Consider the following 25,533-nt stretch of genomic DNA (forward strand, 5'->3'; position numbering starts at 1 on the left):
CTATAACCGCTGCCAAAGCCCTCAGCAGCATGATATAATGTAATACGAGATCACCTTAGGCCATTTGCACCTTATGGCTCATTTCTAACAGGCACTAATCACTTTAGCAAGGAATTCGACTGTGCAGAATTTAAAAAAGGCTGTTAACAACAACACAATTGACAAATTAAGGTTTTAAAAACAAGGAAGATAAAAAGGCAGCTCAGAAAATATTGAAATGTCTTTATTGGAAAGGTACAAAACCAGACACAGCAGTATTATCTACACCAATAAATTACTTTGTGGCTGTCCGAATGTAAGAATTGGTGCACACGTAACGGTACACAGGGTTACGGTCCTGACAAACATACATGAATCCACAATTATTTGGATATATCCCAATAATTTATTTGTATAGAGATATTTATATATATATATATTTATTTATTTTTTTATACTTATATATAAAGCAGCACAGAAAAATAAATATTGAAATGAACCTAAGGAATAACCACATAACCATAATTAGGTTTCAAATCTACAACATAAAATTTCTACTCATTAAATATAAAAGTAAAGTACTGGTTACAGAACCATTTTCTGTAAATGGGAGAACGAGAAAAGAAAGGAAATAGCTGTTACAAAAGGAGGAAAGAAAGGACATGAAAGATAAAACCAAACGAGAAAAAAATGAACTAAGAAAACTGACAACACTTGTGTTTCAAAAGCACAAGGAAACAAATAAGGAGGAGGTCAATAAACTTTAAAGCAGTGTTAAGTCTTACTTTAGAACTTGATTCAGCAACCACCTACATCCCTGTTAGTGCATAGGATGAAAATTTGAGAGGAGGGGAAGGCAGAAGACCAAATGAAACTTTGGTACAGTTACACTCAGCATCTTCCATTTAAACACTTATTGTGTACAAAGACCTTTGTAGATTATATCAGCACCTTTCCCTATCATGCTAACTCACAGAATGCCTACCGCAGAGGTACCAAATAGCTTAAGAAATAGGTGGATACATCTTGAAACTTCTTTAAACCATATATCCAATTGCTGGATAATCTCAGTTTATGGTCTACAATGAGACATTCCCAGTTATGTGAAACTTAACCAGTTCAATTACATTACTTTAATTAGCACCCTGCAGGGGGGGGGCGCCAGTCAATTCGAAGGTCGCCTCTCCACCTTCCCACTCACCTTAGCACCCATGTAGTTTCCTACAAGTGTATTTTTTACAAACCCCCCCTTCCCCAAAACGTAACTTACCTTTCCTACGCAGCACCGGGCCACGCAGTGTTGCTGTCCCTCAGTGCTTTTTCATGTTGATAATGTTACAGCCATCAGCATTGAAAATGAACTGCGGCTTTCAGTAGTAATGTGCGGCCCGGTCGGGGCGCACAGGAAAGGTATGTTTCTTTTTTTAAATGTATTTTTTTAAACCATTAACACTTGTGTAGCAGACTACACGGGTGCTAATGGCGATATGCCCCTCGGCGGTGGGTTGACCCTTTTGGTAACAGTACCACCGCCCTCATTAAGGGACCCTCGCTACGCTCTGGTCTTTTTAATTTGAGCAGCGGACTGTTACCTAGAGCGTCGGCCCGCCGCCTCGGGCATATCGCCACAGTACAACCCTCTCCCACCAAATGTTCCATAACTATCTGCAGATGAGTTTAGTGCAGTGTCTATTGGGTTTTATGGGTGGATACAGAAAATACTTGCCATCAATATATATGTACCAAATAGGCAGTAAAGGCCTTTGTGCAACATCTTGCATTTAGCTACAGAAAATGTGTGCCATCAATGTAAATGTACAAAAAAGGTGTTCACACATTTTTTGGGTCTTTTTTGCATTCAACAAATTTACAAATTGCTCCCGAAAGATCCTGTTATATGATTCACATTTACAAGTCCCCAAATTCAAGGAAAGCATTTTTCAGAGATGCTGCATCACATGAAGCAAATGTTTATTCTGCCACTAAGGCTCACTAGACTGAAGAGCACGAAATGGACTGTATCAGAGTGTGAAATTATAATAGGAAAATGTTGTTGCCAGAGGAAACATTACGAGAAAGTGACAATTATTTTGCCACTTCAATCTTAAGTAGAACTACAATTTTTACAATATGCCCGGCTGACCAAGTGATCTTCCAGTTTTATAGACTTTAATCTATATGTGAGCAACTTTACTGGGCACACTGATTAAAACACAACAGGACGAACAACGTGCAGTTGCTGAATCAAGCATGTGATGGCAAGGGCAAGCTTACCCTTTCAAGTTTCTCAACAGGCCGAAACATACCCACTGTTCTCACATTTCAGAATTTAATTTAACTACTCCCTGCCTGCAACATTATTCATCCATTGACAGGGATTACACATCAAACAGCAACATTCTGCACCTGGTGCTGAGAAGCTCGAATGACACTGATGTGGTTACAGATTTACTTGGGGAACATACAGAGATATTACAGCACAATGTACACATCTACTTTAAGATAGAGATGCCTTACGAGGACGTGGCCGAAGCTTATTCCCAACTCGGGAGATAAAATGAACGTACTGGACGGTTCTGATGCATCAGGAAATGTGTGCCTGCTTCGTTAATGCACACCCCTAAAGCACAGCTAATTATTGAAAGTACAAGTGGCAGTATGGTGAAAACATTTAATTCTACACTCCCAATCTGACCCCCTTGAAATAAAATAGAGGGCAAAGAAGACAGATAAAAGCATTAAATTAATAATAAAATAACATTAACTTAAGACAGCATACACAATTATAACTTCTTGAACTACTGAGACAAGGTATTTGATTTTAAATCACAGATATTTTGCGATTTACATATTATTCTGACAGTTTGCAGAAATGACAGGTGACGTTATTTTGCCTCCAACCAAATCTATACATAGACACCGACATATTGGCTTTTTTTAAATAAAGGTTTACAGTATCAAACTTGAAAAAAGTTTTTGTTTTTAGGAAAACTTTGTACGATAAAACACACTTTTAAAATATTTCCACATGTTCCTTATCCTTATCCAATATGGATTACCTACCAATGTTATGGCATTACCAGATTATGAGGCCCAGGTTACCACACACTCCCTTTTTGACAAATCCCACTAAGAGTTGAGAACAGCCACATTTGGTCATGGGGCCGACTCTTGCATGGCCAACCCTTTGGCACACTTCCAGTAAACTGAACAGCGACAGCAGAGTAATGATTCTACTGTATCCAGATATGTTAAATATTTAAAACAGAAAAAGTATAATTATATTAAATTTGATATTCTTGCATTGTTAAGTGCCCTGTGATTTCTCCCTCTCTCAATATATATATTTCTTCTGATCATTTTAGACTAGGTAAGACAGAGGTGGGTGGTGGGGTTGTTCTTTTCCAAGTGGGAAAAAGTAAATGGCAGTGAAATAATTAGTAACCAGTTAAGACATTCCTGGGAAAACTACCTTCGTTTCAAGTCTAACGACTGCTTGTTTTGTGCTAGGTTTGCCATGGAATTGCTTAGCAGGGACTCCAATTAAGTTTATGTTAAACCAAGTGGTGGACAATTTAATTTAGCACTTATCAACATTCGAAGATGGGAGTATGGTTTTCATTTTCTTGAATTAACTGCATACCTGTGGCAGGAATTCCTGTCAGATTGTGGGCCTTCATAAATAGCAGGTTACCACGTAAGAATAGCGGAAGAGGTGGATGTCCAAGTCCTCCACAATTAAGCGGTCAAGACTCCCTTAATCTCTGTTGTTTAGATAGCAGCCTACTGTTTTGATGCATCAGCATCTTGTACTCTTACATACATTCATTGTTGTATCAAGGCAGACAATTTGCTCCAGTCACAGGCCATGCTAATACTGCCCCTTTGGTGATAAATGAAGGAATCCAAATCGGAGGAAACTGGCAGCCATTCACAAACGCATCATATACTCACTCCCTTCATTGCCACTTTATCACGTTTATGGTTTAATTTAGGTCAAGGGGAGTATTTCTTAAAAGCCAACTATCTGATTATCATCAGAGATCAAGACAAAAGTTTAGCTGATTTGCCATGAAGCCATTGACTTCTTAAATTGTCTAAATGATCAGCTCCTGTATTACCATGTTTTTTAAAACAGCTTAGAAACTTCTATCAACTTTTCACATACTGTAACCTTAATTCTTTCACCTGACATTTTTTTTATGTCTTACAAAGTATTGCGGTCAAAGTCATCAATGATGCTCTGAATATCTGATAAAAAAACGTTGCTCTGCCACCATTTGACACATAGCAGATTACACCACAATATCAATCACTGTAATCATCAAAGAACAACCTTCTCTGACAATGTATCACCCCACTCAAACATTCACTACCTTTGTTTAGCCTTCTTAACGGTACACAGAAAACCTTCTTTGAACACGTTTACTATGCCAACTATATTTCCACAACAAAATTCTATTACATAGACCAGGAGTACTTGGCACAGTGCCGAATGCAGAATCTGTCTTGGTTTTCAAGATTTCCACAACAAACACTCATGAAATACTACATGTATACACAAGGCAGCCGAATGGGTGAAGTTGATTAATTGGTCATCTTAAAAACCTGACTTTCTGTGGGGCCCTAAGGACTGAGCATATGATCATCACACATTAGTTTCACAAATGCTCATAATTTTCTGTTTGGTTTAACATTCCTAAGCATCACTTTACTTGTCAAAAGACGTCTACATGAAAAATGTGTTAAATTATTTAAATGTGCAAACTATTTTACTGTATTCCTTATTATCAATTTTCCGTAATCAATTTACAAGCTAAACTTTCTAGTTTTAGATCATATTCGAGATCTAGCATGTGTATTCTATTGGCATTATATAACTTCAAAAAAGGCAGTGTAAACACACAACCAATGACAAAATAGGTACAAAACAATACCAGACCCTTTGACAAATAACTACTAAAGAGGGTGTCTGTATCTCTGTAAAAGCATAAACAACGTAACAAGACCAACAAGGCTAGAAAGTTCAGTTACATCCAGTGCATAAACCCCATTTCTTCATTCAATATTCAAAATGCTTTGTCTGTAATGTGATGTAATGTAATTGTAGGTGATGCTCATTTTTGGAATAAAAAAAAAGACACCTTAACATCCTGTTTAAGGGCCTTGTTGATCAGATGTCCTTGTATACAATATAGCAGCAATTGCGAATCATATCTGCTTTTGAACCATGCAATCTTACTGGTAATAAAGATTGCATTGTCCAATTTAAAAGGCATGTCATACAAAGCTAACTGTTGTTAATCCATTTTTGGAGGCATTTAATGTTTGAGTTCATGACATACCCAGAAATAAGGCAACTAAAGATTTCCCAGATGCTGCTTACATGGTTGAACCTTTACAAAAGGAGCAGATTAATGGTGTGTTGCATGTTGTATTACTTCAGCTAAGAGGTATATGAGGAGCCTGCTTTGAATTTTGTGGATATACTTTGCCCCCCCTCCCCATCTACAATTCCTTGCAGATGCTTTACTTTCGTGATGTCCGATTAATTTACTTAAATACTTGCTTCGGGTATGAACGAGTGTGCATAAAAGGGGCTAAACTATGCAAGTGTGTCTTCCACTTAAAATTGAACTAGTATATTTTTGTATCTTTACATTTCACATAATATGGAGTAACATGCTTAAATTGACTTCTGGAGACAATGAAATTATTTAGGAAGGAGACAGGCAATATTGAGCTGCCTGCTATGGAACGGAATAATGAATAGTTGATTAGACTTCAGAGTAAATATTTCGAGTGATCCTTTAGTTGCTTTTTGAGCTGTGAAAAACCACAATCCATGTAAATGTTCGATTTGCAGAAAAGTAACTCCAAACAGATTAAATTAATGTGAATTGTCCCTTCCAAAACATATTGCCTATTCTCATTTTCATTCAGTACTAGGATGGTGCGGAGAATGGTATGGATGCAGAGGAAAGACTGGTGGATTTCACAATTGTTATGACACTTGTGGTGGCAACTTTGGCTGGGGTGATTGGTCCCCGGGCAACAGTGCGAGCAAAGGTCTGCAGTGCTTCATATTTGGAGCGGAGAGCGTCTAACTCTAGCTTCATGCTGGAGTTTTCTCTGGCAAGCTTATCAACCTCATGTTGCAGCTCAACTCGTTGCTTTTCTAGCTCCTCCTTCTGTGTCACACGCTTCACTCTGCAACTTGCAGCATAGCCACGGTTCTTGAGGGTGCGCCTGCGCTGCTTCAAACGGATGACATCCTCTTTAGTAAGGCCCCTCAAGTGCTGATTTAGTTCCCGTACAGACATTGAAACAAGTTCATCGTCGCTCAGCACTGGAGCATTTTCACCAGACTCCTTCTTTACCTGTGAACAACAATTCCAAAGTGAATAGGAGGTTAAAAAAAAGATTTTAAAATGCTGTACTTTTGGCATTCACAGAATTCCTGGCTTGAAACCGTCAGTATATATGGAGCTGCTTTACAATCATTTTGTATTTCGACATAACATCCTACTCTGGCCAGATTCTGATGCTAGCACATCAATGTCTGGTGCAATGCTGCTCCTAAGCGAGAATATATCTATATTACAGGTGTATTTTACATGATATCTTTGAAAGGATTGCACCGGGGGTAGAAACAATAAGGCCAGGCATGAATACTAACACGCACATTGAGCTGCGTCACAAATGGATCAAGAATCACTACCAGTCTCAGAGGCAGTTCAAGAGATTTTATTGAAGATTTTATGGGGCCTATTGCTTGCCCTCTCTCTCCAGTTTTGTATAAAACCTTCAACCTAACCCAGACCTCCCTCACGCGGTTATTAGATACAGAAGGTTGACCCCTATTGCCTAGATCTATCTTCAGATAGTAGTGATGAACCAAAGTCTGAACACTTCATCTCACTAGACTTCCGCCGGGACTTCCCAACGATCCCTACACTCAACAGTGGCTAGTGTTCTAATGGGAGTTGGGATAGTGCCTTGAAAATACACTGTTCAATTCAGGTCCCGTCAAGCACGCTCACTACCTTACCCTTTCCTACTGTTAATGTTTGTAAACTCTGCCTTACTCCTCCCACCACTCTTCAGTCCCTCCGGTGTTCTCACCCTCCTAGATATGGTCTCCAGCCATTGATGCTATTTTTCCTTCCTCCACACTACTCCCTCCTTCAACTACCACTCCTCCTTCCAACTACTCAAACATCCTCCTTACACCCAGGAATCATACGCTTCACAATTACTCCTTACACAACCATGTCTATACACTGGCCACACAAACATGCACAATCACACTGCATTAATACTTCCACTGTTTAGCCAATGCCACAACTGCTCCACAAAACACCTATGCCCTCTATCTGCCGCTTCTTCCTTCCTCCTGCTGGTCTCTTGGTCATCCGCCACCTCTGACCTCACCCAAAGAATACATGCTTCCTGCTCCTGGTTTATATACCCCTTTCTTGTCCAGGATTGGATCTCTTCCTCTGGCCGATCTGGCCCTGTTCTCCCCACCCGGGGCATGTGTGTAATGTGGAAAATCCTAAGCAGGGGGCGAAGCCCAGCCCACTTCTACCGCACGGGCTTGCCGCGAACCAAAGATGGTAGCCCGGGAAGGTCAGTGACCATGTTTGTATTCCGAGAACTGTTCTGTGGGGTTGTACATGTAAGTCTATTATGGGGAGGGTGGTCCTTCTCGCCTTTTGATACCCAGTGGTCCTGGAGGCCTTTCGATTGCTAGGCATGTTGGCTTGCTTTGTTCGGCAGCTCCACTAGGACCTCTGTGCTACCACTTATTGGAGTGGCTACCCTCTCAGTCGCGAACATCGACGTCTCCAATGTATGTTTGCAGCCGCCTTATTGTTTCTTTTCCAGTTGATGGCTCTCTTCACAGCCAATCCTTTGCAGCGGTCAGGCAATGTTTCTGATCCCTCTACGGTTTAATGGTTTTTCTGTACTTCTGAAATGGGGGGCTCTGAAATCAATAGAAAGACACTGGCAAGTATCAAACGTTAGAGACAAGGCTGGAGATAACAAGGGTCTCCATAGAAGCATGGTGGCACAGCACAAAGGGGGGCACAGGAATTGGGGTCCTCTCAACTGCCCCCACCCTCAGGGTTAGGGCTGGCTCTGGATTTCTACCTATGCCTCCAACCTCTTGCTGAGAGGGGGTCTTACCCATCTTTGGACAAGGCTGAGATGTTGGCCTCGTCAAAGCTGGTTTTCAGGTTTGTGGAGACACAGCTATTACACCACTTGTTATTTTATGAAATGGTTGCAATTGTGTGTTCTTGGGAGTACTGCCCCATGGCACAACAAGCACCACTCTGATGAAACAAAACCCTTTTCCAGACAGAGTCCATAAATGTTTCAAAGACGATTAAACCTTTATTTAATTATGGTCTAATCCTACCCAAACAAGTCACTAGTAATTTAGAAAAGCATACAAAAAGATTATGAATACATTTTCATTAAAGCCTTTTTGTAGGAGCAAAACCATATTGCTCCTGCTCCTTCTGAAAATTACCTATGTATAGCACACACATTCATTTTGCAAAAACCACTCTGAAATTTGGCATGAAAATATCAACATGTAATTCTCATGTCAAAATCATATTGCAACTGTCACTAAGGTTATGCAAGGCTTTTTCTGCAGAAGAACTGTGTGGCCTACGCTGGAAAAAGGGAAAACATTTTCAAATGAACATCCGATTAAGCTTGAGTGATAAACTGTAGGGAAGCGTGTATAAAGATTTCCTTATAGGATAATGCCTGTACCTCACTCACTCTTGGTAACATTTTCAGAAACAAAAAAGCAGTCTCCCTGGAGACAAAGGATGCAGAAAGTCATCAAATCAAAGGGCTTCATCTGGCGCAAAAGCTATAATCAAACTCAAACCCCACTGAGGAGGGAAGATCTGTAACAGTGGACCCGCGATCAAATTTGCTGCAATACTCGTCAAACTATGCGGCTTAAAAGAATCAATTTTATTATCAGTGCTGGCTAAATAAGACATAAAAGAGCATGTCTATGGATGCAGTCAAATGATTACTATTCTCCATAAAATCCCAACACATCCACCTGGTTTTTGTGTTGTAAAAAGTAAGAGACACACATTGCATTCTGCTTCATACAAGTACCTATAAATAAACCATCCTGAGTCATTGTGTGGGTTAATTCCCAATCAGGCATGCATGACAGAGAGGGCTTGGTCTGTCGACTTCGTTGCACACTGTGGGCATGAGTGCCTTTGGCTAATTTTGCCTCTTGGAGGAGTTGGTTTCTTTTTGATGTTGAGGTGGTTTGTTGCTTCAAAAAGTTACTATTGCTAAATCCAGAGGTCCCTTTGTTTTGTGTTTTAGACCCTAATGTCTAAGGAAACAGAGGCTCCTAATATGAAGTTGAATGTCCCAGGCTCATCTACCTCTCCTTAATGGGAAAATTTAGCATCAAACAGGTAAACAACCCGCTGGGGGCATGTCAAACAAGAACAAAGAAGAATGACCACAAGGTGCCCCCAAAAAGGTTGATACTCCTTCCCCAGGGAAGCTTGTAAGAATACTGGGTCTGACCCCCCCCGTCCCCCACTAAGTGAAGACAAAAAGTAAATATTACATCAGTCAGTGTCTTAGGGACCAAGACACTTAGGAGTCATATACTTTGAAGAAGTCAGAGAAATAATTTGTGTGCTTCAACACCAAAAGCCGATATACCATAGACCGATGCCAAAAGAGCCTGGTCCAGCAAAATCAAAAACAAGACACTGACATTCTTTGAAGGATTATATCGATAAATTGATTTCTATTGCCTCTTTTGACCCAGACTCTGACTCATTTGTAGAGCTTTAAGGAGAGAGGTTAATGACTTTCAAAGAGATCCTACTAGACATGAATGCCTATGTGTAAAACAGCTTTAGTTAAGGGATAGAAGATGCCCTGTTCCAATCCTATGGCAAGTCTTATAAGATTCCACAGATATAGCAACATATTCCTATGGAGTAAAAAGTGATAAACACAATAACACAAGAGTATTCTCCTGAAGAAGAGTAACACTTAATGGACACGTCTAGCAGGATTATGCAATGGACTCCCAGAGGAAAAGGAACACCCTAGTCCCTAGGCACCAAATGACCGCCAAGCAACTTTCGTTGCTGCACTTAAGAGATCTGGTAGTACATTTAACACACAGTTACAGGAAGAGGAGTATTCAGATTTTTTTAGACAAGAAATTAAATACGCTACAAATCAAAAATACAATTGTGACTATAATGACAAAAAAAACAATGGAGACCTCAGTGCTAAAATCAGTAACAGACGAATAAAACATTGCCCCATATGACCCAGGTATTTTCAGAGGTTAGCCCATAGCAGATTCGATTCTTGTGACAACTGTAATAAAGGAGATTTGTTCTGTCAACACCTTCCTCTGATGTGCCATCTGATAGAGAACGTAAAAACCTATGTGACAAGGAGCATGATAGCCTTATTAGCAGCAGTTAATCAAGTATGACAGGAGGAAGCGGGATGGAATGTAGGAAATAATTAAGCTTTTATTTATTAGAAGGAGTAGAAGGGATTCAACCTGAGATATCTGGGGGATTTAACCCATGACTGTGTGTTTCACCCAAATTAAACCTTTTGACTTGAGATTTAGCATTGCCATCAGCCCTGATTTGAAAAAGACACTGGTGTGTCGAAACACGTGTCATCCGTAAAGGGCATTTTCAATTTAATATAATAAACCAACCTACCCTTCACAAACACTCAGTGTGGCGCTTTTTTGAGGTGTGGAGAAGTCTTTTCAACTATTGCTCCAAGGGGTCGGGGTCACCAGTGTCCCCTTTTCTTGCTCCACACAACCTGCAACACCTTCTCGAATTGAAATAATAAACAGGCGCATGGTAACTTTGTAAGTTGGTACCAAACAAAAAACCCCGGAGTTGTGGTACAGCCTGTTTATTAGAAGGAGGATGGATATTGTAACGGATCTGATCAGGTCATCACCCCTTTCGCAGTGGTAGTCTCTCCCCATGTGGTCAGGGGATGGCAGCTGTTACCTGACACTGAGGGCAACTATTAGAGGGTGGACCACATGGGGGGGGTAACCAACAGGGGGGTAAAACAACATTAGATGAGACCCGGCATCTCTCTTATTTTTAGGGGTAGCTCTTCCATTGCCCATGCCGTAATGGCATATTGGCATGGCTCCCTTCACCCATCCATGAAAGCTACCGAGAATACCTTCCAATGTCCCATACATAAATCACCAAGAACTGACTTCCATTTCCACGCATGTGAAGGTACTGCGTTGAGAAAGCTGAATGGAGTAATGGGGATCAGCAAAGGTATAGTATTTGGACACAGGACATCTTGACATCTGACAGACCCTTAGTTTTTGTTGAGGTCGGGAAACAACTCTTAATAAAAGGGACAGTAAGGCATTTTCCAACCCTTTTTATTTTGAATAAAAGTCTATAGCCAAAACTATAAGCTCTCTGTGTCCATGTCTCATTCCTGGCTTCTCACAGTACCAACACAAGTTACACTTCTATTTATTCCCGATTGGCAGAGCTTGCTTTTGACAGTTTCTCTCCCAAACTCTCTTTAGATGCAAAATCCCTGGATGTTACTTTAGAGACGCCCCTTTTTTTTATACGTCATATTCTGCTGCTAGGTAAGTCTGCTAATTTTCATTTAAACCAGCTTTCTTTGAAGGCCAACAGACCCTTTTTTAGTTCCGCTGAATATCCGTATTTTGGTTCAGGCCTTTGTCATTACCCAAATGGACTTTAGAAATGCAATTTCAGCTGTGTTACCAAAATCCACTCTTACTCCGCTAAAGGCAGATTTAATTCTGCAGTCAGGTCCATTACAGGAGCCAAGAAATTCGAATTCGAGCACGTTACTCCAAGTCCACTGCTGTATCCTTGAGGTACAAGTTTTGTTTTAAACATGGGTTTTAACCAGCAGGCTCTTAACACTGCATGCCTAACTATTTAACTACCAAAAAGGTTATCTACAGGGGCAAAAGTGGCCTTCACAGAAAGGACACATTTCATCTTGGAAGTTCCTAAATTATGCAAATCCAGTATTGCGTGAAGATCATTTTCAGGTGGGGCTGTGGCTTGCTGGAATCAACTCCCCATTTATAATAGGTGTGACACCAACTACCTGTCTTTAGGAAATTCATGAAAAAATATTCATAGAGAAAGATTCATTGCTCAATACGAGTCTGAGTCCCTCTTTTGCCATCTGTCCTTAACTGTTTTCTGATGCATTGTTTTTGTATTATCCGTCTAGCATGATTTTATTTGTTATGCACTGTTCAAACGTGCAGTGCTCTTATTCACCTTTGGTGGTAAATTCGCACCTACAAAAAAATGTAAATAAATACAAGAGTTCTGGGTTGACAAACAGTTTCCAACATCATTACTGAAACAGGTCTAGATGGGGACTACACTGGCAGGCAAGCATGGAGTTAGCTATCAAAAGACACTGCTGGCTACGCATGTCTGGATTTCAGACAGGAACGAGTTCAAATCGTAGACATGTCATTTGATGGCCAAAGGCTATTAGGCAAAGGAAACGGAAATAAAGGAAAATATGATTGCATGGTCCAAGAAAGTGTTAATTTAACATCTTTTTTAACAGACGGGGAACAATCAAATACAAAAAGAGGACCGAGAGACTCAACTTCCACACAACTATGGGCAAACAGGGGGGGGGGGGCGTCGCTAAGCAGCCATGGGACATGACGCTTCTTCTTGAGGCTCCCGTCGATCCGACAATATCCTACAGCACACGCACTTTTGGTGATAATAATATTGCACCAGACACGAAGATTCAGCTATGGGAACACACAGTGCACATCAGGACCGTGCTTTTGGAAGCCCAGTGAAGCCGAAAAGCAACAAAACTAACATAATATCTGAGGGAACCAGACGGCTACAGGAAAAGAAAATGGCGGCGCACACAGAACAAAGGATCAGCTGCAGCGACAGTTTATCACGGACCGACACTGAAGCGCAGCGAGAATGCTGACCGCGCAGCCCCGCTGCAGGAATAAATGAGTAGGAGCGGCTCGGAGGCTTAAATGCTTGCGGTCCCGCCACTCTAAAGGCAAGCGAGTGGAATTTGATGAGCGGAGCATTACGCGCCTGAACATCTAGCTCCAGCCCAATCTGATGCACTATCTGATGAAGTAACAGAGTGACAACGAGGCCTCGTGTACGTTTACATGAGTAAAGAGAGACTTTTGAGATTGTGAATTACAGGAGGGTTGAAGCACGAGTGAAAGTGAAATGAGAATTTTTATATTTGTGGAGTTAACAGGCGTGTCTGGGACCCATAATGAGAATCAAGAAGAGGATCTGGGACCCATAATGAGAATTAAGAAGAGGGTCTGGGACACATGAAGTGGAGATTGAAAAAGAAAGTGCAGGGGGCAAAACCAAGTGAAATGTAATACGAGAAGCACAAACTAAATAGACGGGCTTAGTAACAGAGTGGTCCCGCACAGGGCCAAGCAAGATACTGTGTGTTTGTGAATGTCTCTCTTACTGTACTATGAAGTAAAGAGGTGCCCAGGGCATGATTGTGTGAAAGCCTCACTGACAGAGTGGTCCTGTGCAGGACTAGCGAATACTGTGCGTTTGCAAAAGTATTTCAAGTAAACCATTGAAGGATTGTTTAACTGATGGGGAAGTGAACCCCAGTGTGAAACCAATATTGAACTGTTGGGGAAGGGAACCCCACTGTAAACTATTTTTCATTGACGCCGAATCAGGCGAGGGAAGCCTAAGAAAACTGTGATTTGAGAAATTGACACCAAAGCAGGTGAGGGAAGCCCGAGCGAACTGTATGCTGATGAACTGTGTGAATTCCGAGCCAAGCAAAGGAAGCCTGGAAGAACTGTGCCTCACTGAACTGTGTGAACTAGCCACCCAAGCTACTAATGTACTTTTATTACAAAAGCTTGTGGAAGGGAATGTTATTGAACTCCATTACGATACTGATATTATTTGACTCACTCTTGTTTTGACCTAACATTATCATTATAGAATTAGGTGAGGGCAAGATTAGGTTTGACACAGACACATTTACTATTTTGACAGAATGACCGACATCCTTTAGTTTAATTTGATGGTCGAGACTACTCCTATTATAGAGATAGGCCCAAATAGGAAGTCTCCAACCCCTGTTCAAGTTAAATAAAGGTTTTTGAAACTGTACATTTGTGTCAGTATCTGCCTTCTGTAACCATGCCTATCTCACAAGACGCACAATGACATTTTACGGTTTCTATGTTAATACCCAACTGGGATTGCATCCTGGTAGCTAGCCCAAGGAAACAAGCTGCATCTCCAAAAAAGAGGGTTACAAGAGAATTGATGTTGTGATAAGAGATGTGATGAATCCTGCACAATCCTAACAGAATCCCAGCCTAAAGTCTCCTCCCGGTGGCCAGGGGAGGCAGCTTTTGCCTAATCCTAACCCTGGGGTGGTATTAGCCAGGTGGATCACCTGGGAGGATTAGGGCCCCAAGGGAATAGGAGGACTCCATTAGGAGGGACACAGTATTTATCTCCTTAGCAGAAGGAGATTTCAATGATGCCAAAATATTTAATAGTCAGGCTATTTAATAGCCAGTTGAAGTAAACCTTCTCTTCATAAGCTACCCACCTTGACGGTTGCGAAAACACTGGTAACCAACAGGGGAATAATAAATATGGGAATCAAATCATTAATACCCAGACTTCTGATTAATATAATTTTCCCATTAATCTGAACCAAACATCAACTAATTTAAAACCCTTCCCTAACAAGTCATTTAATAAACCGAGTAAATCCAATAATGTTGCGTTTGTAATTCTGAAGAAGATAATCAGAACATTGGGACTTCAAGACCCACAATGCCATAAGTACGTGGACGAGAAAGAAGGACTCAGAGGCACTAAACTGCAAGATGCAGTCTAGTTGTTCTGATGACCCACACCTGAGCGGGACTTTTGAAAATATAAGGCTCCCCCAGGTGCAGGCCATTAGAAGCAGAAGGTGGAGTTGCAGAGACCACCAGCCACAGTTGCAGTGCATGAAGAAAGCTGTGAAAGGAGATGCCGGAACCGCCGCAATCTTTGGAGTGGATTACGATCCTGAGATAGTCTCCAATACTGATGGCCTTAATTGCAGAGGTTATGCACCTGGAAGCAGTGTTGCAAGAAGCCTTTCCCCAGGAGTGAGACTAACCAGAGAACACAAGGAGTGAGAAAAGCTCCTTTCCCAATCAGCGCGGGGCATGCAAAGCAAAGAGAAGCAGTCTGGTGTGTAGGAGGCGGCTGAACGAACACTAGCAGCAGATCTAGCAGACGCATTTGCCTAAACTGGTGAGTTTACCATTGTCGGGCAATTCCGGTATTCCCTGTGATCGACCGCTGGCTACCGATACTCATTCTGAAAACCGAACTAATATAAAGAGGAGTTTGTCAAATTGGCATAACAAAATCTTTGTAAAAGCAGAAGAAAAAGATTATAATTATTGGTAGAGGGCAATACTGAAACAGGTTAATCATAACCACCATTGCCAAAGCCAAGAGAGGAAAATACTGAAAAAAGTTAATTATAACCATTATTGTCAGAGTAAAGAAGAGGCAATAATGAAGCAGAACTTTAACAAGCATTGTCTAAGCCAAGGAGGGGTAAATGTAATAACAAATCCTTGTCAGCAGTTGCTTGATGTAAAAGTAGAGCGTAACCTGCATTGCTTGCGACAAATACAACAGTGGAACAAACAACACCAATGTTTCTCATGTTTTCTCGAAAGAAGTTGTGAATTTAGATGCTGTCGAAAGTGAAAGACTTTTCAAAAGGTTCGAAGTAGACCTCACCACAGAGTGCTTATAGTAGTGTTAGGAGCTTTTGTTGTGGCAGGCGAGTATACCAGGTAAGGGAAGTTTTAGTGGTAGTCCTGGCAAGTTAGTGGACCAGGAAGCAATCATTGAAGTACTGAATTGTGGTTGAGAACTGTGGAGAGGAATAAGCGGCACGATCACTAAAGCGTTTCATGATTGTGGCGGAATCATCCAGACAAAATACTGTTGTTGATAAAGAAGAAATATGAAAGTATTTTTGTTTTCTTAAGAAGAAGAAGCTGTGTTGAACTTTTGTCTATACTTCAAGAGATAAAGACTGTTCTGATTGAACGGTGGGCAGAAAGTTCAAGTGAAAGATTTTTGGAACATGAAGAACTTTATGAGCACAGGTTTCTGAGAAAGCAGACCTGTCTTAATGAACCTTTGATTGAATATCCTTATTTGAATCTGGGGAATGGGTTCCAACCCAGGTTACAAGAATATACAGTTATTAGATTGATGTTGAATATAACAGTTTTTTCTGTTACTTTTGAATTGCCATATATTACTTTTATGAGTTTGATGTATGTATAAGTGTGAGGGACAGATTCCTTTTATTAGTGTTTCCTTTAGTTTACTTTGATATGCAGGGAAATACACTTTAGGTTGGGGATAGTAAGGCATTTATCATACCCTTTTTAGTTAATAAAATGGCTACTTGTAAAAAACCTTAGCCAAGTTGTCCGCCTCACATTTCAGAGCCCTCACAGAGACGAACATAAAGCAGAGGCTATCTAGGAAAGAGAATACAGAGGTGCTCATTGGTTTTACTGCAAAGCCAGTGGCAGCAAGGAAGCCTCTTGGATTCCAGAGGAGGTTGCTATAACAGTCTGAGGATCAGCAAAGCACTGGTTCACTAAATCCTTATTTTTTGTCTGAAAGTGTTCTTTGTTTTGCACAAACATAAAATGAATGAGCAAAAGGTAAAGTGAAGTTGAAATATTTTTAAAACTGCTAATGTGTCCTGATTGTGTCAGTGTTGTTGACTAGCTTCCACTTCCATACTCTCCATGCTTTTTTAACCGCTTTCTCTGGTTTGTCACTACACCAGAGTATATCTTAAATTAGACGTTTTGGCTTTGGCGCTTGGAGATTGGTCTTGGCTTCCCTTGGATGTTAAATCTTAGGCTCACTTGCCCTCCCTCACTGGACTCTTCGACTGTTTGAGTACAGTGTGATAACAGCCTTTCTGGACTCTTGGCTGCTTGAGGATTAACCTTGAAGTTCGAGTGCACTCTTATACTATTGTACAGTTCCCTAAATAACTTTGCACCAGATCACAAGGGTTTAACTTTCTTGTGTTTGTTTTTCTGATGTTTATGAAGAGGACTCAAATTCCAAGAAAGCATGGTTAGTCAGATGATCCCTCTTGCCACTGAACAACACTTCCTCACCAGTGTACAGTGGATTACAATTATCTTGCCCAGGCACTTTAAGAACGGATTATATATCCTGGAGTTCTGTGTCCAACACTTCCTTTCCCACTAGACACTTTCTATCCACCAGAGTGTATTGATTCAACGTTGGCTGGGTTATGTGCACCTAAGGTTGCTGGTGCTCAACCCTCTCACAGCATGTACCATCTCTTTCAGTCCTGATTACCTTATGCTCTTGAGGTCCTTCACCTCAAAGATTCTCCTGTATGGATCAGTTGGTGCCCAGTTGGTCAGCTTATCCTCATAGATGGAGCCTTCAGCGGATTTATATTCCTCACTCAGTGGATTGCTGCTTTCCATTATCGGTACTTGGTATCTTTGGCTTGCCATCCCACTCGGGAACATAAGCTCTGCTATTGTCTTTTGTGAGAGAGGACCCCTGGCATAAAATGCTAATGAAGTAGAAATTATGATATCACTGGGGCGTGCATGGTATGTGGGGAGGGTGACTGAGCTGACAGGAGTGGTTTAAAGTTGCTCTATATGGAGGTTTCCTATTCCTCTATTATGCCTTTGCTACATCCATAGGTTTCAAGCCCTAGTGTTTGTTCTATTTCTTTAAATCACAGCTGACTTTTTTTTAAGGGTTTTCCCATTCTATTTGATTACTCTATAACCTATATACAGCTGATCTCCCGTCCTGGCTTGCGGCTGACAGGGGATGTTTCCCAAATGTGGGTGGTGGCTATGATCTGGTGATGTTCAATTATACGTTTTCAGGAGCTAAAGCCATGTTTGAATCTCTTATAAGATATAAGATTGTAAATGAGATGCAAATAAATATGGGAAAAACTAAGATTATGGCTGTCACATCAAAAAAGGTGAAATTTCTTGATTTTCAGACCTCCATGGGGAAGGTTGAATATGTGGTAGCATATCCAGATTTGGGGCTCGACATGAGCCCTAGTAGGTCTTATGCCCATATAGTGGCTATGAAGATAGCAAAGGCTAAGCGCATGACCCATCTGATCTGTCACTTTGCTAGAAACACTGCAGGATTTTCCTTGGTGGGAATTCTTAGCCCCTATGAGCAATGTTTCTGTCCAATGGTCCGCTATAAGTTAGAGGCCCTGGCCATGAGAAACCTTCGATGGCTGGGAGTATTAGAGGGAGCTTTCTGGAAATCCATACTGGGATTGCGCAAATCCATTCCTATGGAATATTTTAAATTAGAATTAGGGCTTGTGTCCCTCAAGAGCGAATTGCTCATCAGAAGGGGCGTTTTTCATATGCAAATGTACACGCTTCCTAAATGCCACTTACTTACAACGATGGGGTACAGCATTTCCAGCCAACTTTCTGGGAAATATTTTGTTTGATACATTGGTTTGTAGTACGTATGAAGCCATTAAATGGTAACCTGATTTGCTTGAAAGACTGGCCTATTGTGCCGAAGAAGTATTTTTAGGCACAGGATTGGATTAACAATTATACGCATTTGTGTGTCAATGGTGATGCATAAATATTTGATACCTCAGAGATATTTGCGACAATGTCCAAATCCATTGGTACAGAGTTTCCGTTTAAGGCTCAGAATTAACCAGCTGCCCACCGTGGCTGTATTGGGTGCATTTTTGGACATTCCGTATGAGGATGGAATTTGCAGCCTCTGTAAACTACCAGGGAGAATTGAGACGGCCACACATCTGCTCACAGAGTGCCCAATTTGGAGTACGGATTATAAGAATGTAATAGGACATATGGTGGCCAGGTACAGCTCAATTAAAGAAGAAGTCTTCTGGAATTATTGTGTTAATACAGAAACCGAAAGTATACATATTGCACATTATCACTTGTGGTGTATAACCGCAAGCTTTTACTTCCTGATATCACGCATTTTTTATTTTAATTTTTTTTGGTTCAAAATAAAAGATAAAGAACCTTTACAAACTTTTTATAATTTTGTCCATTACAATACAAAATTTAACTTTAAAATTCCACAAATCTCATTAAAATCATCCTTTAGAAATAAGTTATATTTCAAATACAACTTCTGTTAAAACTCCTGTATGTGAAACATAAAATCACTTAAATTCAAAAGATATTAAATCTTTTTCAATGAGCTTACAGAGTGATACAGTTTCATATATCAGGGTTTTATAATTCCCTTGCATTATTCTTACCCATAAAGCATTTAAGCAATCCTCATATTTCATAGTTACAAATTTCATCAAAAACATAGTTCGATTTTCTTTAAAATGCGGACAGTATAAAATCAAATGTTTAAGTGTTTCTTTAGATTCAGAACATTCAGGGAAGCGACATTGTTCATTTATTTTACCATCTTTTTCCTTTTGCCAATATTTAGTCCTTTCCCGTGTATGGTATAGATTAAACTTAAACCATAAAAATGCACGTTTATAATGATTACATGGGATAAATCAATCAATGTAAGAATATCTAGGAGTACGTTTTTTTGTATGTGCTGCATATTCCGAATGCATTTTGTATTTCCCAATCTGTTGAATAGTTGTAATCCAATCTGATTCAAAAAGTTTTTTCTTAGCATACCCTGGTCGAAAATGTACATCATCAATTGATAATTCCACTTCACTTAAGATCAACTTCATATTTGATTGGTACTCTAACAGCAAAGGCATTTGACATGAATTCAGATTTCCGCTCATAAATGTATAAAGACTGTTTTGTGGCCGAAAGCATGTCTTAGCATAAATAGTTAGCTGTCGCCATTTCCTCCGTGTAGACAAAGCCACTAATTCCATTTCATGCCTAACTATAGGGTTGGGTAAAGACATAGGAAAGAACATGGCAGATTTTAGCATAGTTCCCTGTAAGCAGTCTAACTGTGTAGTCATATCGCATAAGCAAATATCCAGGGCATACAACAAAACACTTTCAACCTTTAGTGTATAGAAGTCGATAAGCGGTACTAGTGAAAATTTACAATATTTAGCATAAATCAATTTCATTTGCGAGAGTAAGGGCCTGCTCTTTTGATGTAATATTTCCACCCAAGTTGTAATCGAGTTTCTCTTTGCTATATTGTAACCAAGATAAATCGTACAGGTGCTCAGTGATAGTACAGACTTCATGAGATTCCGCTGATAGATTTTGCTTTTTTTGCCATTACCAAACCTCATAATAGCCATTTTTGCAGGATTCGGTGAAAGATTATGAGCACTCGCAAAGGCTTCAATACTTGTAAACCATATGGAGTCGGATCGAGTATAATAATGTCATCAGCAAATGCCAACCATTGGAGGCATAAGGCTCCAACTTTCACTGAGAATACATTTTTACAACTCCAAGTGTAATCCAGGTCAGCTATATACAAATTAAAAAGAGTTGCGGCTAAATTACAGCCCTGTTTTAGACCCAAGTACGTTTTTATTGGCATGGTAGTACTTCCACCATCAGATAACTTTATCTTATAAGATGTATTTGTATGGAGTTTAATAAGCCAGTACAATAAAAGTTGCGTAATTTCCATCTTCACCATTTTTGTCCTTAGAATATTCCGTATTACAGTATCAAATGCAGAGGACATGTCAATGAAAGCAATATAGACCGGATTAGATAGCTTAGAATTAGCTCCCCTGATGATGTGTGCCATTATCAAAGCATTATCAGATTTGCTCATCATTTTGCAAAAGCCCATCTGATTCCTTGAGTAAAGATCGTGATTATCAATGAATTTTTCCAGTTCCCATAGCAACAGCTTCGCAAATATCTTGGCTTCCGTGTCAACCAACGAGATGGGTCGGTAATTAACTGGCATCAACGGATCACCTTTCTTATAGATCGGAATTATGTTTGAAGAAAGCCATGAGCACGGTACTATACCAGTTCGAATTACTGATTGGAATTTTATATTGAGAATATCTGCCCATAAATCAGGGTCCGTTTTATAGACACATGGGGGAAGCCCGTCTTGTCCTGCAGCTTTTGAATATGATAATTTACCAATAGACCATTTAATGTCATCAATAGTCCAGTTAAGGCGACTCATCTCGTAACAGAACGACACTTCAGGTATATGCACAAATCTTAGTGGAAGCTGATATTTAACAGATATATAATCACACCATGTTTTGTCTGGAATTCAGTTCGGCATAGGCGATGTGACTTGATTTTCAGAGCTTTTTAAGGTTCTCCAAATTGTTCTACCATCATGGGCGCATAGTGCTCTAATTAATGAGCAAATAAGTCATATTATATTGCCATATCCGTGCATTTTTCAATTTCTGTTTGTAGTTGAAATTAATAAGTTTACGCTGCAATTGATAGGTTGCCGGATCATACATTTTAGTTCTCAATTGTCGAAGTTCCTTATTTTTCTCATGTTTCAATATTTTACAATTAAAATCGAATGGATGAGAATGTTTCTTATTACTGAACTTCATATTGAGAACTACCAAACCACTTCTTACTATATCCGAACACACTTCTGATATCTCCGTAACTGATTTAGCATTAACAAACTTGATCTTATCCATATTTTTAGTAACATAGTTTCCAAAATATTTACAAAGCCCTGTATTCCATCTAAGCGATAACTAGTGGCGGTCAACTTCTTGGAAAACTACGGTAGGATCAACTTGCAATACAGTACTGTGTTGTAGTACAATTGATATATGCGCATGATCACCATTCTTTATCGAATCAATCAACATGGTGTAGTTACATTAAGTAAGTTATGAGACAGAAATATGTGGTCAATCATCGAAGAATGATTACCACGTTTCCAAGTGAAACCTGGACATGTCTTGTTTACTTCTACAATGTCCAAATCCCAATCCTGAAAGTATGATAACCAGTTAGACCCTCTCATCGTGGCATTTACCTTTTTATTAGAGGCTGCATCAGTCTTACTTTTACGGCAATCAGTTAAAATCACCACCAATTACAATTTCAAGGGGACAGTAGTTAGTCACAACTATGTCAAGACATTCATCAATTTCATCAAACATTTCTTCTATTTTTATTATAGCACGGTTCCAATATAATGAAATTATCAAAATGTTACTGCAGTATTCCTTAGACTTCATCAGTATTATGCCCAGTAAATTCCTGGAGTCCCATACCAATTTGGTATTAACTTTTATAGTATTTTTAACTGCAATGGTTAGACCACCCGATGGCCGTCCTTGATTTACTTTTACAGCAGTACCACAGTAAGTATTATAATTAGGCAGCAGAAGGGGACTCAGTTTCATAGTTTCTTGAAATAGCATAATGGAAGGACGTTTATTTGTGGGAAGGACATTGAACCATTGCATTATATTTTGAAAACCACATGAATTCCAAGAGAGAATCGTCAATTCATTGGTACACAATGGCTATGACTTAGTTACTGTTGTTCTGCAATTCAGCAAAGCGGTTAGCATAGGCTTCAGCCATGGAAGTCCTGGATTTTTAGTGATTAAATTCAGTAATGTATGATCATCAATATCATTTTCTTTCATCTCTATTTGGAGTTTCAAATCATCAGTATCAGTAACCGGCATATATGAATATGCAAGAAATTCATTTGCAGCGATTTCATCCAAAAAGATTGTTATTGTAAGGCCTTGTTCTTTTATTTCCACTTGGTTCAGCCATAGAAATTTCATAACGGACTCTGATAGCAAGTAACATAAGGATCTGTTATTATTAAAACTTGCAAGTGATATTCACAGGATATCTTCTGATTTTAATATCCTAAGTTGAGGATTTCTTGCGAACAAGGCAATTAAAAAGGGACGATTACATACGGGCACCGCCTAATGAAGCTGTCGTACCCTCAAATCCTAATTTTTTATTTAAATCCGCGGTCTGGGCTTGAACCTCATGAGGCACACTTTCAATGTTCACACATGAGTCAGCAGACTTCTGATTCGACCTATTTTCAACAGGTATGTTAATTTCTTGAATCGCTTTCCTCAGCAATTCTCAAGTAACCACATGAGTGGAGTTAGAGTACTCCACACTTGAAGGCGCATTTAATACCTTGCTCAGTCCCGAACCATGCAATGATAAGTGACGATTTGCAGATTCTGCTTGATCTAAATTGCTCATGTTCTCCCAGCGATCCAATGGAATTCCATTTGGATGATGTACATCTGATTTTATTAAGGTGAACACTTTGCTAACCCCATTACCATTACGCAAATTTTCCCTCTGTGGAGATATATTTGTCAAGACAGGTTTTAGTGTGGTATTAGCTATACAAAACCCACTATTGGTTTGCTTTTTATTGTTAATTGGAATCCCTCCCGAAATTTGATTAGACTTGATTGAAGCGTGATTTGTATTTACAGCGGTCGTACAACTCCGACCACATACCGGGAAGTAACTATTTAGATTTTTTTTCACAGCTTTTGACAAAAGGCCCTCTACATGGCGTTTGGTTAGTGTATCATTTGGAGGTATTTTAATGTTCCGATTTGTGGGATTCTTAATTTTAGGAGACAGATTCAAAGCCTGTGTCATCTTTGTGGTTTGATCAAGCGTTTTGCTTATTGAAGTTACCTTATCAGTAGTTACAGAAGAGGTTATAGGATTCGTAACTAGGTCAGAGCTTGCAACGTCCAATTCTAATTGAATTTTTTGACTAGAGCCGCTTTGAACTATCCCTTTTTTCAATTCACTTATTTCCATTTTTGGAGCGCCATTAAGAACACACACCACTTCCATATGAGACATGCATTTAGCATGACCCTTTTGGTCCTTAGCGAGTGCCTCCTTACGTCGCCTAACTTGACGTTTTAAAGCATGCAGATGCCTCTTTTTTGTACGACGAGAGTAAAATCCCGGATTGTCGTCAACTGAAGTTACTATATCTCTTGGTTACTTGTGTCTATTACATTTAAGAGTGCCGATGGACTATCAGGAACCTCATCATGTTGGATCGAGTTGGCAATGAATTGGGTGATCATAGTATTAGATGATTCAATCATTGCTTTTAACTCTTTCAACTCCGTATTGCAATTACACATTACTGTATTAGAAAATGAAGAGGGTGGTTTAAGAGCTGATTCGTCTAATGTTGGTTGACTATCCTTTGGTAAGTGTAATGCATCAAAATTGTATTGTGTACTTTTATTATTCAGCAATGACTCATTATTCAAGGACTGTTTATGTGAGCTATCTGCATTCTTTAGCCTTAATAGGTCAGCAGCAATTAGAAAGCCCTCCAACCTATCCATTTTAGAGCATAAATGGTTCATGGTAGGTTTGATTTCTCTTAATTCAAGATGAGTCAAATCATGCCCCTTGTCTAATAGATCCAAGATTTTAATTATGACCGGAAAGGTTTGGGGTGACCTATCTAGGTTGCTCACAGGGGTGTTTAAATGTTCAGTAGATGCAGAGGAAGAGTTAGGTGTACACCTCTTGGAATGGTCAGGAGAATATGACAATTCCTTAGGTATAGGTTGATTATTGATCTCCGTTTCACGATCAATAATAACACTATCATCATTGGTGGATCCCATTGATAAATTCAATTTATAATTTGTATCGATAACAGGTCTGGATACCAACGGGGTTAAAATTCCAATGGAACGCCTAACCTGTTCATCTAAAGCAGCCATTTTACACAGTGCAGAATCAAACTGCTCATTAGTAACAGGTGATGCAATACAATTGAGGAGATCTTTCCTAAGCCTCATTTTCACTGCACTACACGAGTCTTTCTTATTAATCAATTCCACATGCTCAGAATTTACAGTACTTTCAGAGTCTTTTCCATGGATTTCAGCAACATGAGTTGTAACCGTTGCACAATTCCCCCCCCCCCCCCCCCGTGGCATTTATCAGTAATATGGAGGTCAGAACATGGCGGCTCAGCATAAGAAGTGCGGCCAGCACATACCGACGAGTCGATGCTTGTGCAAGTAAGCGTAGGCGGGTTCACAGCGTTTACTGCATTGCAGCGACCGCTGCGAAATCCGCACACCATTCTTACCTCCGTTACGTTAATTACTTCTTTGTTAGTTGCCGTTCGCCCGGTATACAATATAAGAACAAAAATAAGCTTCACCCCAATTCTTTGTTGAAAAAAATTATACAGATTAAACGTGCACAATAAAGCACAGTGTACCATATGTGAACTTTTCTTAAGAGAGTATGTTAATTCACTGCTTACCTTCCAATTTTACACCGTTATCCAAACGGAGTCCTCGACAGTGAACAATACTAACAATTCAAGCCACGGGCTCCGTTTCTTTCATGCCCGCTACTGCTAAATTCAA

General features: G+C 39.8%; 1 protein-coding gene across 4 annotated transcripts in view; it reads right to left on the reverse strand.

Annotated features, from left to right (window-relative positions):
* Window positions 1-207: 207 nt before the first annotated feature.
* Window positions 208-25,533, reverse strand: part of MAFK (MAF bZIP transcription factor K) — a 197,714-nt gene continuing 172,388 nt past the window's right edge. For all 4 annotated transcript variants that reach the window (XM_069647640.1, XM_069647638.1, XM_069647639.1 and 1 more), the window contains one exon: window positions 208-6,359. In XM_069647640.1, the coding sequence (XP_069503741.1) occupies window positions 5,925-6,359 (435 nt within the window). In that variant the 3' untranslated portion in view covers window positions 208-5,924. The remainder of the gene's footprint in view (window positions 6,360-25,533) is intronic.

This window comes from Ambystoma mexicanum, chromosome 2q, assembly GCF_040938575.1.
Source record: "Ambystoma mexicanum isolate Mex_15411 chromosome 2q, UKY_AmexF1_1, whole genome shotgun sequence".
Taxonomy (NCBI): domain Eukaryota; kingdom Metazoa; phylum Chordata; class Amphibia; order Caudata; family Ambystomatidae; genus Ambystoma; species Ambystoma mexicanum.